The sequence below is a fragment of the Aricia agestis genome, chromosome Z (genome assembly GCF_905147365.1).
Source record: "Aricia agestis chromosome Z, ilAriAges1.1, whole genome shotgun sequence".
In the NCBI taxonomy this organism is placed as follows: domain Eukaryota; kingdom Metazoa; phylum Arthropoda; class Insecta; order Lepidoptera; family Lycaenidae; genus Aricia; species Aricia agestis.
In genome coordinates, this window is record NC_056428.1 from 14,677,526 (window position 1) to 14,694,631 (window position 17,106).

At 34.9% G+C, this 17,106-nt stretch overlaps 1 protein-coding gene across 1 annotated transcript in view; it reads right to left on the bottom strand.

The window, feature by feature from the left end:
* Positions 1 to 14,177, bottom strand: part of LOC121738351 — a 40,232-nt gene extending 26,055 nt beyond the window's left edge. The window contains exons 1-7 of the mRNA XM_042130336.1: positions 13,954 to 14,177; positions 6,421 to 6,645; positions 5,037 to 5,470; positions 2,837 to 2,970; positions 1,720 to 1,886; positions 993 to 1,217; positions 306 to 448 (exon numbers count right to left, since the gene is read on the bottom strand). Of these exons, the coding sequence (XP_041986270.1) occupies positions 306 to 448; positions 993 to 1,217; positions 1,720 to 1,886; positions 2,837 to 2,970; positions 5,037 to 5,470; positions 6,421 to 6,645; positions 13,954 to 14,071 (1,446 nt within the window). The 5' untranslated portion in view covers positions 14,072 to 14,177. The remainder of the gene's footprint in view (positions 1 to 305; positions 449 to 992; positions 1,218 to 1,719; positions 1,887 to 2,836; positions 2,971 to 5,036; positions 5,471 to 6,420; positions 6,646 to 13,953) is intronic.
* Positions 14,178 to 17,106: the final 2,929 nt, after the last annotated feature.

A 17,106-nucleotide genomic window follows, 5' to 3' on the forward strand; every position in this document is an offset into this window, starting at 1 on the left:
TATCCAGGAATCAGTCCTTTCTAGTTCTATATCTCTCTTTTAATGAATGGCTTTTAAATTTCTTAATAAGCTTTATCCATATTCCATACTAATAATATAAATGCGAATGTGTGTCTGTCTGTCTGTTACCTCTTCACGCCCAAACCGCTGAACCGATTTTGCTGAAATTTGATATGGAGACAATTTGAGTCCCGGAAAAGGACATAGGTTATTTTTTATCCCGGAAAAATGTACGTTACCGCGCGATGAACGAATTTTGGCGTAACGGAGTTGCGGGCGTCATCTAGTAATATACTTTGCCTTACCATCTCATCCAGCGGGGCCATGACAGTTCCCCTCAGCCACTGCGCGGCATGCGGCACAGCGTGCTCCCGCGCGGACTGGTAGAAGCCTTCCCCTGGGTTGATGGTGCCGTAGTTGTTACCGTCTACGTACAGTTGTAGGCTGTCTGAAATGGTTTAGGGGAAGTTTCATCTCAAAAGCTTTGTGATGAAATAGAATCTAATATATAAAATTCTCGTGTCACAGTTTTCGTTGCCATACTCCTCCGAAACGGCTTGACCGATTCTCATGAAATTTTGTGAGCATGTTGAGTAGATCTAAGAATCGGCCAACATCTATTTTTCATACAAAAAAAAATATATATGGCAAAACAACATTTGTCGGGACAGCTAGTAGGTATATATTATAACTGCGAAAGAGTGTCTACATTCATAAAGAGGTAACAACTTCTTCATACTTGACCGGCTGAGCTGATTTTTATGAAATTCGGTTTGAGATATTTTGAGATCTGCAGGGCGATTCACGATTCACGTTCGACACGGATTCGGAAACTTTACCGTGCGGTCATTGGTCAATGTCTGGCGCGGCGAGCGTTTATTGGATGTCGCGCGATGAAGTTTCTGCATCCGAGTGAAATTGGGTATTGTGAATCAGGGCCTGTATAGGATATTGCAATACTATTTTTTTGTATGAGGCCTAATGTACCATACCTGGCATCCAAACCAGGGTGTAGTTATGGAAGTCCTTGTTCCAGTTATCGAGGCCCAGTTTCTTCTGCATGAGGAAGGATCTGTAGGGCTCCGTGTCGGACAGAACCGGCCCTCCGTATAGGTACTTGGCGCCGTCCGCGTTGCCCTTAGCGTAGGCTATCCGTATTAAGCCGGACGCATACCGAGAGGATCCGTACACTCGGTCGCGGGGCTCAAGGTTGATCTCTGGAAAGAAAGAGGCTTATGGTCATTGGCGTAAATAAAAATTACGATTTCTGAGTCAAATTAAAATAATATTTCAATTGAAACGGCGTGCAATCTCTAATATATAAAATTCTCGTGTCACAGTGTTTGTGCGCGAACTCTTCATTGTGAACTCTTCATTGTGATTTTAATGAAATTTTGTATGTTACATTCGTTTGGCCTGAGAATAGGTTTTTATGTACTTTTTATATTGATACTAGAAATAATTTATATGGCAAAACAACGTTTGCCGGGTTACCAACTACTTGAATATTGCACATTTTCAAGGAAAATAGGCAAGTTCTAGTAATATAATATTTCCATTCTAGTGTCGTAGTTAAAAAATAAAAATACTCTTTACCTACAAAAACTAACTCAACTACTAACCTTTACTCACTAACTAAGCTTTGGTACCATAGCTCATTATATTATTATTTTATTTTTGTCGTATTGGCTTATTAAGATAGCTTTAGAGTTATCGTACCTGGCACCAACCAGCTCCCAGCCGGCAATTTCGCTCGCACCTCCACTCGTCCGAACTTGAAGCTGAAGCTGTTTTTGGTGTTGACTCGTCCCGTCACCACTGGTGACACGAGGTCCGGCCCGCTGGCCTTGTGGTCACACTCAGCTGTGCCGATGTGGCCCGTACACCTGAACAGGTTAAAGAAAAGAATAAGTAGTATCTATATATTCTCTAGATACATAATATTATAAAACAAAGTCGCTTTTTTTCCCTCATGTCCCTTTGTTCCCTTTAATCTTTAAAACTACGCAAAGGATTTTGATGATACTTTCAGTGTTAGATAGCTCATTTATCGAGGAAGGCTATAGGCTATATTTTATCACGCTAAGACTAATAGAAGCGAAGAAATAGAGGAAAATGTTTAAGAAACGGGGAAATTATTTGAAAGGGCTAACTTGAACGCGCTAATCTCAGGAACTACTGGACCGATTAAAAAAAAAATTTCAGTGTTAGATAGCCTATTTATTGAGGAAGGCTATAGGCTATATTTTATCATGCTAAGACTAATAGGAGAATGTACAAAAAACGGGGGAGATTATTTGAAAGGGCTTATCTCGCGAACTACTGGAGGAATTTTTTAAATGTTATTTGTCACAGATAATATGAACGTGAAGGATCATAGGCTATCGATTCTAATAACTTTTTCAGTGGCTATATATTTTATACCCGTGCGACGCCGGGGCGGGTCGCTAGTTTTTTAATAAAATAAGGGGGCAAACGTGCAAATGGGTCACGGGAAAGCAACTGCCTTCGCCCATGGATACTCGCAACATTAGAAGCGCTGCAGGTGCGTTGCCGGCCTTTTAAGAGGGAACACGCTCTCTTCTTGAAAATTTGCAGGTCGTTTTGGTCCGCAAATACTGCTGGTGACATTTCATTCCAGAGTTATACACGTCATTGACACTACAAATAATAAGTACTGAAAATGAGCTTGATAATAATTGATCATGACCAACCGAACCATGTTTTACTAAAGGCTTTGGCGATTGACTTGACTTTGGCATAGATACCCGTACCGAGTTTTCCTAAAGATTCAGCAACAGGTTTAAGCATATGCAGAATTTGAAGATGATCTTACGTGTTCGTTAAATCCAGTTCTTCGTAGATGACGCCTTCGCCATACTTGGTCTCGGTGAGCACTGGGGTGATCTTCAGTGACCCTTCCCGCAAGGACAGAGTGCCATCCTTTGCGTACAAGTTGAATGGGTAATCCTGTAACGAAATTAGTAATAAGTGACTATCATTCATCACGTGGAATTTTCCTGTAGTTTGAAGACGGTTGAGTTAAACAATAATACCCGAAGTTTTACGCCTCTAGTCCACCGACGCTGCGAACTGTAGACGGCCGACAGGAAGTTGATGCGATATACACAGACTTCAGCAGTGCTTTCGACAGAGTAGACCACAAAATACTAATAGGGAAACTACAAGCATACGGCATTCACGATCCCTTACTCTCCTGGTTTAGATCCTACCTAGAAAAACGAGTTTTGACAGTTACGGTTAATGGATATTCCTCTGAACCTTTTTTCGCCACGTCAGGAGTGCCTCAAGGCTCCCACCTCGGCCCTATACTCTTTCTGGTCTTTATTAACGATATCACTTTAAAAATTCGTTTCAGTAAATGCTCCTTGTTCGCCGATGATCTTAAAATATATCGGGTAATAAAATCGATCGAAGACAGCGCCCTATTGCAAAAAGACCTCGACTCTATCCAGAAATGGTGCAGCGACAATAAAATGTCCCTCAATATTCTCAAATGTGCTCATATAAAATTTTCCCGCAAAAGAATTAAACTCAACACGCGTTACTCTATCGAAGGTCAGCAGCTTCAAGAAACCTCAGTAATTAGAGATCTGGGTGTCATGCTCGATAGCAAATTGTCATTCCTGGAACACCAAAACCAAGTTCTTGCTAAATCATGGTCACTGTTAGGATTTATCAAACGAAACACCAAGGAATTTAAAAACCCAGACTGCATTATTACAATATACAACGCCTTAGTACGCTCTACACTTGAATATGCATCGGTGGTTTGGAATCCTCATTATGAAACGCATATCCAAAGACTAGAGCGAGTCCAAAAATCTTTCACACGATACCTTTCCTATAAAGACAAATCTTGTCCATACAGATCCAACTACGACAGACGCATTAAACATTTCAAAATCCACTCCCTAGAGCAGCGTAGGCTGATTGCTGATCTCTGTGTTCTTCACAAAATTGTCAACAGTACACTGGACTCAACAAATTTACTAGATCTCGTCAACTTATATGTACCCCGATGTGTTCCCAGGCACCCCACAAAAACATTTATACCTAGTTCTGCTAAAACGAACTTGGGAAAATACTCTACTGTGAACCGACTCTTAGACTCTTACAACAAACTAGCCCATCACGACATCAACATCTTCCGCGACTCTCTTGTCAATTTCAAGGAAACGTTGTATGATATCGTTTAGACTTAAGAATACAAAATGCCAATAATAATTTGTAAATTGATAATTTATTATGATTTTGACATACTTACTTGTTTATTTTTATTATAATTGATAATGTATTTTGTTTGTACCTATGACATCCCGCTAGCAATTAATCTGACATTTTAATTGTATTTATTCTGACAAAAATTTAATTGTATTATTTTTATTGCTAATGTATTTTGTTTGTTTTTTACATGTGACATCTCATTACTTGTAATAATTATTCTGACTAAATTAGATTCTATTAATATTATTGCTAATTAGTTTCAACCGATGACAACTTGTAGTTATTCTCACAAAAAATTAATAATATTGTTTTTTTTTTCTTAATTGCAATGAAATAAAATTAAATATTAGTTCTTCTAATTAATTGTAAGTTTGTTTACTATATTAATTATTACATAAAATATTATAGTAAGTTAAGCATTTCTTATGACACACTTCTAGAAACTTATTTTTAATGAAAGGAGCAAATACCTCTAAAACAGTTGCATACGCCTGTAATTAACTATTGTGTTAGTTTAAAACAAAAATGTATTAGTTTTTAAGTTATTAATGTTGTCACAATATGTTGTTGGTGTATCTTTAAGTAAATAAATAAAAATAAATAAACTGCGAAATATCTGCGAAACCAATGCGAAACAGGAATAGAGCGAGATGCAATATAACGCATTGTCGTGTGGCGGATGAGACAGTAAATCTGTTCGCCGCTGTTTCGCAGTTTTCAGCGTCGGTGGAGTAGAGGCGTTATATAAGAATACATACGTAATCATCATATTCTGTGAGGGATCTTACCGGTTCTAGAGGAAACTTCTCTTCAGCTTCCCAATTTCTGAGCTCTTTGATATCGTTGTCGTTGAATTCTTCGTCAAAGATTAGATCACCTTTGCATACTGTTTGTTGACCCATCACTTTGGTCAACGAATCGACACATGTTTTTGTAGGTGTATCGGTTACAACGGGTACGTTTGTGTTCGGTTGGTTGCTTGTTTGGGTTGGTTGGGGTGGGTATTTGTTTGCTTGACCTGGAGGGATTTTGTTCGCTTGGCCTGGGGGGATCTTGTTCGCTTGTCCTGGGGGGAATTTGTTCGCTTGGCCTGGGGGGATTTTGTTTTGACCTGGAGGAAATTTGTTCGCTAGGCCTGGGGGAATTTTGTTTGGTCCGTGACCTGGATTATTGAACTCCGGCAGTAGAGCATCAACAACCGTTCCGTCTTCGTTGACGAATTCTGAAAAGTAGATAAATGTGAATTGTAATACTTGTTTTAAAAAAATTACCGAAAAAAAATGTTGTATTTGAAGACAAAAGATTGTATAATTATAAATATTCTATCTTACATAACTATCCACTATTGTAATAATTGACCTTTAAAATGAGTTTTAGAAAAACAAAATAAAGCGATGTTGAAGAAACCCAATATTAATAAAACACTTAATTAGAATTCTACAGGTATTTGACCCAACAAGGAAAGACGCCTTAAGGTAAAATTCAACATATCCAGTGATATTTGATCCATATTATTTTATTTGGAAGATTCTTAAGCTTCTTGATTAGTGTGAGGGAAGTATAAAAACGCAAAAGTAAATCTTTTTCTTCGATGCCTTGTACAGGAACGCCGAATGCATACTTGAAAGAAAGAAAGGAAGAGAGAAAAAAAGAAAGAAAGAAAGAATGAAAGAAAAAAAGAATGAAATAAACTTTATTTTGATAAAAAATTATAGACGTACATGAAATTAACCAAAAACATATTTTCAATATTAAGGTCCAATTTCACAGTCGACTGTTAAAGTTAATGATCGAATTAGTATCACGTTACCTCTTTCGTTTTTCATACGAACGAATGAGAATACATAACATTTTAACAAGCTGTTAGCACTCAGACGTTGGTGAAATTGGTCTTACCAAACAGGCACCTACTCAGCATCTACCTACTTCGTGGGTGCTCGTGAGCTAGAGCATCATGATAAATAAACAGTGGGTGCTTAGTACTCCTGAGAATAAACAGTGCAGTAGCCTTCTAGAAAAGGACGTTTTTCTTTATATATTTTTATGAAAACATGCATAATTACTTTATCCTTTAGATTTTCAAATGTCCTTCTAATAACAATGCAACGTCACAAAGGACAGCAGTAAAAGGGCTGAATATGCACATGCCATATAAAGTGAAGTTTCGCTTACCAGTGACAGTCCATACCCCGTCATCCTGTCTATATCCTAGTCCGTCTTTGATGACGTAGGTCCAGAAGTAGATTTTGTCGCCAAGTTTCAACTTGGCATTCCTGTCTCGGAAGGTCCAGCGACCGTTTTTGGGTGTAACGATGTCTCTCGCCCATTGGCCAGCTTCGAGTCCGTCCATTTCCGTGTTAAGGTTGCCGTGAAAAGCGAATAATGTGAAGCCATCGTCTGGAAGGAGACCATAGATATGTCGCAGTCGGATTGTATAATCCGCCGTATTACATTACGGCTAGCTGTTATCGAAAACAGGGCTGTTTTGAAATGCGGCGTTTCAACGATTAGTCAGATTGTCATTTCGATACGTTCTTCATTAAGACGGCCTGCGTTTAGTCGCATCATACTACTATTTAAATTGTATGATATTGTTTAAACAATTTGATGTATTAGAATATAAAGCTTACATTTTTTTACTATATATATATACCAGGCGTTTTTATAAGTTTTGCTTGTATTTGCAGATCGGGTATAAGGAGACAAATATTTCAATTACCATTTTTTGAAAATAAATGTTATTAAAATCGCCCACTGTTATTTATTCACTTTCCCTGTGAATTTCCATTCAAGTATCAAAAAACCTGCTCCATGGGTAGCGTACTACTCAAATAGTAGAATCTTCTAGAATAATCTTCATCGACCACATTCATATCATCATATTTTTTACACCAACGTGTAAGATTCCACCATATTATTTAGGATTCCGCCGAACACTAAGATCCACAGCCACCACTTTAGCAGTTTCGATGTGCGTTAAAACCTCTAAAACTCGGGCCTTTGTCCATTTCTCTAAAGTAAATTTCCCAAACGCATTTTTACGCGACTGGAGTGAAAATGGCAAAAACCCTTTATAGGATGAAATAAAATTTTATCTTTAGCTTGTGTACCTAAGTAAGTATAATAAGAGGCAACGGAAATAAAAAAAATTGAAGGTGGAATTTTTCACCTTCGTCGACTGTCCTCAAATTTTTATTAGTCCTGTTTTCGTCAGCCAAGGAAAAACTAATAGTACCCATTATATACTTATATACAAGGTGTATCAAGTAAACAAGGTGTACAAGTTGGAAAAACTATTATTATACAAGTTGTAACAAAATCAAGTGATAATACTTTACGGTGCGTATTTGTCCCTTATGTAAAGTTCAGTGTTAAAGTAGCAGCGCTGAAAGAGCAACATTTTTTTGTAATTTGTATGGGCAAGCGCCCACGCTTCATTCATTTTTCCATACAAAAGTGAAATAAAAGTTTTCACAGTGCACTCTATATAGGGGACCCATGCAGTAACGTATGTAACCATAAGTCTTAATTTTGTTACACCCTGTATAATCTACCGATTATTTTATTTAATTTTTACCTCTTTCGTTTTTCGTATAAATGAAAGAGAAGACATGACATTTTAACAAGCTGTAGACGCTGTAGCTGTAGACGTCACTAAGAGACGTTGGTGAAATTGGGCCTGAGTATTATGTAATTCTTTTAGTTTGTCCACATATCGACTGTGTTAATATTTTACCCTATTGCAATGTTTTGACGCTAGAAGCAGCATCAGCATCTATACATATTATAAAACAAAGTCGCTGTTTTACTCCCGTGTCCCTTTGTTCCTTTAGGTAATCTTTAAAACTACGCAACGGATTTTGATGCGGTTTTCTTTAATAGATAGAGTGATTCAAGAGGAAGGTTATAGGTATAATAACATTCATTAAATAGTGAAGAAATAATGTTATTGTTGGGGTTTCTAATGTGATGTCATAAATAGTTAAATTTTTTTTCGCTTACATTGCAAACGCAGGCTGAACCCTACGAGATTTATCAAAATAATGTACCAAGTATTGTACACATTGAAAAGGTCTACAGAAAACTCCGCGATGGTATAACATTTTTTTGTCATTTTCTTTTTACGACAAATAATGGCTAATTTTCAAAGCAATTTCATTAAATACAGCATTAATCCTTATCCAATTAAATAACTTAAATACATTGTTGATTTAATGTAGATCTATATACCGACCAATGCGGGCCACGCGCCGGATTTTGGTCGGATTATTTACTGTATGTGCTAGTAGCTACCTTTGCATAATATTCCCTATTTATCATTTTATCCAACTTGTAATTATTACTATATAATGGTGCCACAAACTTTGATATAATCCCTATAGCAGAATAGATTTGAAAAATCCTTTCTACTTAGTTGGATAATGGATACCGAGTAAGCGAGCGAGAGTCTGGTTTCTTTCTAATATAATTAATACGAAATAAGAATGCGAAAGTGTATCTGTCAGCCTCTTTATGCCAAACCACTGAACAAATTTTTCCTAAAAAAATATGATACTTAATATGTTTTTAATACTTCCAGAAGCAGTCCTGTGATTGATCTCAGGTTATTCACACGTTTTTACCTAACTTTGCCTGGGTTCATTGAACTATTGAGACACTTTGCCCACGACTTCGACTGTCAATAAAATTATAATAATTTATTGTTAATGATTCGGCAATGATGATCAGTGCTAAAAATAGAAAAACTATATTTTACTCCTCATTTACCGTCATAATATTATCTGATATTATGACAAAAAACTTTTCGATTAGCAGCCTATGATGCTTATGTTTCTGGTTTATAAAAAAATAAACTCTTTTGTTGGTATATTTTCATAAAAACTATTTTGTTCGTTAAATTCCAAAATAGCATCGTCCGCTGGTGGGATACTTCATACTGTAGACGGCAGCACAAAACAACAATAAAACTATATTCTAATTCTCAAGACTAATGCAAAAGCCGATACAATACAGTTTTGACTTTTCCTATATCATAAGGAAAGGGCAAGGAGCGGCAGATAAATAATATTAATAATAGCACTGGAATTCCCGGTATATTAATAAAATAATAATTATGATTAATTATATAATAATAGTAAGCAATGACGCACAGACGATAAATGCCATTCAAAGATCGGGTTTCGATACTTTACGACACGCTCATTATTATCTTATATCTTTAAACGAGCAACTGTTGTATATATATATTATTATATATAAATAATTGGAATCTCGGAATCGGCTCCAACGATTTTCATGAAATTTAGTATATAGAGGGTTTCGGGGGCGATAAATCGATCTAGCTAGGAATCATTTCTAGAAAATGTCATTGACATCGGATACCGAGCAAAGCTCGGTCAAACAGCTAGTTATTATTATAAACAGCATTTGTGAAAATTTCAAGTTCAGTTCTTGAGTAACAGCCCGGTAAACTTTGTATCATTTTCGTACTACTATGAACCTTCTTTGGAATTTCACCAATATTTCAAAATTAAAATTAGCCAAAACAGTTTTAATACGCGTGATTGGTTGGACAGTATGCATAGTAAGTTTACAAGTTCATCCACCTATCAAGTATCAACCTATCAAGATAGTTCTACAGGTCAATATTACTTTATGATCTATTATGGTCTTTATGGCGTTTGTGGTAATTGGTGCTAAATTGTAGGGTACACGCAGACTGACGTAAACTTCGGCTGCGTCATGACTCACCAGGGTCATTTGCATGTGCATATGACATAAGAGTGAATGATTATCATACTTTTTGTGAATGTAGTACCGTAGTATGTAATGTACAGGATGTTTGGTAAGAGTACTCGAGTGTTGTTAGGATTTTTTATACAAGATTTTGAGCTAATAAGCAAAAAACCCGAACGTTAATTTTGCTTAATTCAAACAATACAGTTCCTCGAAGATAATAAAAGAAAAGTTTTCGACAGCGCCATGACACTTAGCGATGCGATATTATGTCAAATCAACTCAAATCCATACTTTGTCATCTAAGTTTACTATTGAAACTAGCGAACGCTATCATAATATTAATACGTGAACGAAAAACTTTGTAACCCTTTTTACAAAAAATGGGTAAGGTGCATGAAATTTTGCACAGTTATAGTTTATATGGTTAAGGAGTGCATCGAGCTAATATTATTTTGAAATTATGCTTTTATCATACATTTTTTTAACAAATAAAACATTACACACACTACAACACACACACATGGGAAATTACATATTTTTGAGTGACAAGCCTATACATACGAATCATACTCTTTTATTTATGGTTGAAGTCTGTTGACAACAAGTTGACAAATTGAAAATGGATTATAGTTTTTTTATTGAATCTTAGATACTATTAGACAATGCTTTCACGGCCAGTCTGAGATCAGCTAAGTCCCAGAGACAAGAGTTGAAAAAAATATATGATAAATTCAATATTTTTTACAAAAATATATAGGTAGTAGTCCTAATGTCGTTGAAACTAAGGTCGAATTTCGACCTTTGGGCGATCTCTAGTTTGAATAAATACTCATGGACGTTATTTTAGCTACTCGGAATGTCCTTCCTACCTATTTTTTCCTTTCCACCTATTTTTATTTCATAAATCTAGACAATCGAGCTCACTACTAACTACCTAACGTTGCGATTGCGTTAGACGAGTGTGTTAATGTCCTATACTAAGTTGTCTCTCAACAAACAATTCATGATTGCAATGCACTTAATTTTATAGCTATATTGTTGATTAACATCTACAGTACGGTCACAAGAAAAGTACTATACTTTTCTTATATGATTTTGTAGTATACTTATATAATTATAGGTAAGTATATAGGTTACCTTTAACCCTAGAGTGGGCGCGTGTGGAGCATTTTGCCGCCCCTTTTCTTTAGTTATTTTTAATAGGAATTAAGCAATACCATTAATTTATTTTGATACAATTTAAATAACACACAAATAACAATTGAAAATTCACCATATTTATTAAAATCTGTTTTAAGGACTTTGGCTTATAAAACATTTTAGAAAACTTAATATTTTTACTGATTTTTTTTTTACTTTGTCCTAAATAATACCCAATAATACTGAAAAATTTAAGAAAAAAGATCAAAATTATATGTTTTCCTTATCTGCAGGATATGTTTTATCTGAACAGTCTTCACAAAAGTATAAGCAATGTTCATTGCACAGCGACTTTGGCACTCTGTAACACCCTTTTTAGTGCACATATTTTCAAAGATTATATTTTATTTTCACAGAAATATAGGCAATAAAAGATCCATCTACCTTCTTGGAAGATGATGCTAGGTTTGCTTGTACAAATCAAGTAATTTGGTTCCTCAAAGAAATATGAAATATGTCTACAGAAGACCTTGCGGTCATTTATTATGACTTGACTAGTACCTTAGCAATTGATTTAGTATTTGAAAGAAATCTTTCAAATACTACGTTGCTATTACTTAATACTTTTAAATTGTATAATTAAAATTGTTTTTACAACCAATCCACCATAAAATAAAGTCAGTATTGCAACTTTGGAAAAAAATAATGTCAAAATTTTGACCTAAATCAGTGGGCGCGCGGTGAGCAATTTGCCGCCCCGCGACGCCTGATGGTAAAAACCTTAACTTTAAGCGGGCCTCCGTGTTCTGACGGCGTCCAGCTTTTCAGCACGCATAGCTAACGAGATTAGGGGCAGCTACCATAAAGCGCAAGACTAAGGAGCTATTGTTTTACGAATTATTTACGATTTTTCAGCGCGGGCGGCAAAATGCTCATAGCGCGCCCACTCTAGGGTTAAAAAAAATATTTTTGTTAGTATAGAAATTTGGCACGATGCGTTTTTTTTTCTATATTATCAAGAGCTAGCTTTTTTTTATTTACATTTATCTTTTGAAATTTAGCATAGACCTTACCTAATTTTCGAACGCAGCCATTTTGTATTTCGACTGCGACCAAGATGGCGGATCTCCCGCGCTCGAATTTCAATTACTTTGTCCAAAGTGTTTAATTATCCTGGCCAATTATGTGAAAGGAATTGTTAATGATACTCGATTTTATTACGGGGTAGTGAGGGATATTAATATATTTCTATCGCGTTTTAAGCACTTTAAGTAGTACCTACTTGTTACTTAATTAAACATTAAGCAGGCTAGTGCATAAAAAAGTCTTACATTTTGCACTCAAAATGTAATACTTTTTCATGCACTAGCATAATATTATACCTCTTTACAAATAAAAATATATCACAGCGCATAGCTATACAAGCCTTGCTAGGCTTTGTCTGGCTTGTTGAAAACTATTCAAAATATGATAGATAAAGTCCATTGTGATAATATTACACTAATACTATACAGGCGAAAGTTTGTTAGTGTGTATGTTAGATATCTGGCTACTTTTTCCGAAAAAACTACTCAACGAACTTTGTTCGAAGGCTAGTTGATTAGGCTTTGGATTCACACAAAAGGATACTTTTTATGTAGAAAAGTTGTTGTAGGATATCCTAGTAACTAGGCCTTAACCATTTTAATGGTTGAAGCTAGTAAGTATTATTTTAAATAAGAAGCTCTACAGTTAGAGCTTCTTATGTCGGGACATTTCTGCTAGCTGAATTAAAAAAAAAATGCAGACAAAAGCCTATTATGGTATTTTAATTAGTTTGCTTAAAAATATCTACTTAGTATATTGAGATTACTAATATTGATTTATCTCTTCAAAACTTTTCAAATTTTCCAATTTTTTCCTCTTGATTTACCTTTTTAAGATTTCCCATGATCTTTTCTGATAAACAAATATTGATCATGGACTACATCTAACTTTATTGTGCGTAAACAAGTTTTTTTCCACGAATCAAAAAACAGCAAACAGTTATTTTAATGTAAACACTTTGGGAAACACACATCTCGAGTTAGGCCTAGCAAAAACTATCGATACGTATTCCGGTTGTTACATAAACAAAAGAAAACAACACAAGAAAATAATGACAGTGAACGTAGCAGTGAACATATTATGATGTGACATTCGATAGTTTACGAATACGTGGCTGTGAATTTTTCTTGAATCAACGCAATTGATGGAATAAAAATATGTAAAAGTTCATAGAGACCACTACCGTACTTTGTCCTTTGCTCAAATGAAGTGAAGCCCTTCTTTTCATTTGACGGAAAAACATTTTTCTTCTTTAAAAATTTAAAAAGGAGACAAAATTTTCCATGGCAAAATCATTTCTGTGATTATATGCTCACGAAAGCTATAGAAACTGTTATAGCTAGAGCTTATCTTGGTTTAGTGGATTTGTTTAGGTGTTTTGCAGACAAACAAAGAATTTATTTCGTCACAATCTAAGACCTTCAAAACTACATCAGCTCATTCATTTATTGCTCCTCTTAATTGGCTCACAATAACATTCCACCATCTATAATAATTTTAGTAACAAACATAATATTATATTTTATCAAATTGAAGATCTGTTTTAAGACGTTTTAGTTACTAGTTTAACAATTTTCGACATCAAAAATCCTCTCAAAACTGTCTCAATTTATTTAACAACACATTACCAGGTTATTAACAATTTCTAAGTAGGTTATTCACAATTTCTAGGTATGTTCTAGGCAGGTAATTCACAATAAACATTTTTATTTTTAATCAATTATTAAAAAAAACACTTACCAGGTATTGACACTCTCAAGCCCTTAGGGTAGATGGCTTCTAGTGTAGCAGGAGGGACGGTATACGCCTCAGTCAGGTAGACCAAGGAAGTAAACAGTAATAACAACAATACTTCCATCGTGACGTCCGTCCTCTACCCTGCATGTGTCAGACTAGCTTCTTAACTTGCGCACACGCAACCCGTTGCTGTAGACCTAGGTGGTGATAGACACGGCGTTTATTAAGGTACTGGACGCATATTGCAATAATTGAAATATTGTAATTTCGTTGTCTATTTTTTTATTACTTACCACATTTTTATTATTTTTAATGTCTTGTCAGTTTGTAGTCAAAAAATATTTGTAGCTTGATGAAAACTTTGCGAGAACAGTATGACAGCACCTGCAAAAGAAGATCAGATTTTTAAGCAAACATATTATAATATTTAAAATAGATTTTTAGGATTTAAATGAGAGCTACTTATTTGCAATGGCTCGAAACTATCTATATATTAATACGCGAGTGACAAACTTTGGTGTGATACCCTTTTTACGAAAAATGCGGAAACGTAGAAGCATGAAATTTCGCACAGTTGTAGTTTTTACTATGGAGAAGGAGTGCATCGAGCTAATATTGTTTTAAAATTATGTTTTCATCATACATTATTTTAATAAATAAAACATTACACACACTACAACGCGCACACTACCAAGTTTTGCCTGACAAGCCTATACACACGAATTATACTCCTTTGCTTATGGTTGAAGTCTGTTGTCAAAATACATAATGATTGTTGTTTTTTTTATTAAATCTGAAATAGTCAATACTTTAAACGGGGAGCAAAAGAAGAAGATAATTAAATTCAAGGTCGAATTTAACCATTGGGCGATCTCTAGTCATGGTCATAAAATGGTATATAAGAAAGAAAATACAAATACCTACTCTCATTAAAATCAGTTTACATTTCTTTTGCAACGTATCGAAATATTCCATCGCATAATATGACCGTCATGACATACTTGCCTTTTCCCACATCATAACATTGTGTTTTTCAAGCTGATTCATCTTTGAACTATTATATTTATCTCAAAGTCTCTTGCTACTTTAAATGTGTGTGATAATATTGTGTGGGATTTTCCTCATACAATAAAATGACGTAGAACTCAATGACGAAGTTAAAGGATAAAATTAAGATACTATATTATAATTTATAATATGAAGAAAAACAGCAAGCAATGATTTATAATTCCAGTATTAATCCTTGTAGGTAATTTAAGGTATCCTAACAGGCAAATTTGGTGTAAAATTACGTCTAGTCGCTACGATTTACCGAAAAAAACCAAGTAATTTATAATTGTACTGTCTAATTATGTATAGGTCTGTGGCCAAAACAACTAGTATTACCGGTCTAAGTGTAATTGTTACCATTACTTGATATTTTGATAATAACGAGATGACTCGCGGTATAGGATTCACCTGATAAGTTTTATTATACCTTTTAAACTAATTATAAACGTTACGGAGTTACTAGAATCTAGATCATTCGTTTGCACTACGTCATTCGAAATCCGGCCAAGTGTGAGTCGAGCATATATTTTATTTATTTAATAAAAAAAGAATACCTATGCTATAATGTATAAGACAATGAAGAGTTTCGGATGTAATAAGTTGATCGTTAAATTAAAGTGTATAGTTAAATCAAATTTTAGCAGCATTTACGGTTAAAACAGTTTGTTGACAGACGTATAGACAGACAAAGAAGTCTATTGTCAAAACATTTTAAGGTGGCACCAGCGGTCATTGACCTTTCTAGTCTAGGAGTTGTGAGAAAAATATCCTTGCTTACAAAAACTATTACCTTGAGAAAAAAAAATTAACTCTTATAAAGACGAAGAGGTTTTCTGATGAATATAAAATAGTGTATGTATCTATTATATTATATTCATCAGAAAGCCTCTTGGTAACTCTTAGTATGATATACTGTAAGTATATTTTATGAGTTTGAGTGATATAATTCATAATGAGTTCACATCGAGTATGTAAAATACAATAATATCACCCTGACTAAAACATTTGTCACTTTATTGTCAATACGGTTTGTACTATCAGAGAAGTTGATTCCTATGCAAATCGGGGACCTAAGTAGTTTGGTTGCGTTACGTCAAGCCCAGCTGACAGATCACAATTAACATTGAATTGACATATTCGACCAAATAACGTTGGTCTGTCAATTGCATAAGATAGGTAATTTTGTAACTGACTAACCGTACACTTGTTACTTCACCAGAACTTCATTTCATAGAGCAAAGTCTTTCAAACCACTCTGACATTGGCAACTCACTGAGTCGGCCATTTGTAAAGAAGAAGAAGAAGGAATCAACTTCCTCGATGGTAAATAAAACGATGAAATATGACAAGTATTTTGACAGGGGCCTAATGACCGCTACGGTCTGAATACAGCGATTTGATAGTAATGCCCCGTTCCTCAGATTTTTCGAATGGAGTATGTCTTTTTGACATGGTTTTTAATTTGTTGACTTTAAGCCAATCGGATGATTGGCTCTACTGAATAGATAAACTTTCAACTTTTCCTTTCTAATATACTCAAAAAACCAGGCATCGGCCATTTTTATTTAAATTTTTAAGCTTTTCGTATCCAAACCTAAAAAAAAGGTATGTCAATACCAAAGTTATAAGTAATTTAGAGATTTTCTCCCAATGAGTAATAGCGCGACCTTTCCGAGTGGTTTCGAGGCTAATTGAAAGGGCAAAAGCCTTAAATCGTCGCCATTTCATTATATTGGTAATTGGATACAGTTCTATCTATAAGAGCTACGAACCTTAGAGGGAGGGTGAGAAAAAAGTGACGGCAATTTTTTTTTTAATTTCTATTGCCTTAGTTTGCCTTTTTAGGGTTCCGTACCATTAAAGAGAAAGAATAGAAAAAAATGTGGTTTACTGTATGGGAGTGCTTCCTTTATTTTTTATTTTATTTAAATTTTATTATTAATTATTCAAGTATAAATATAATTGAGTATTTTGTGAACATTTCAAGTGCCTACCTAGTGTCATTATTAATATCGAGCAAAAAATAGCAAAAAAATACGTTTGTTGTATGTGAGCCCCCTTCAAATATATTTTTAATTAGCTGTTGCCCGCGACTTCGTCCGCGTG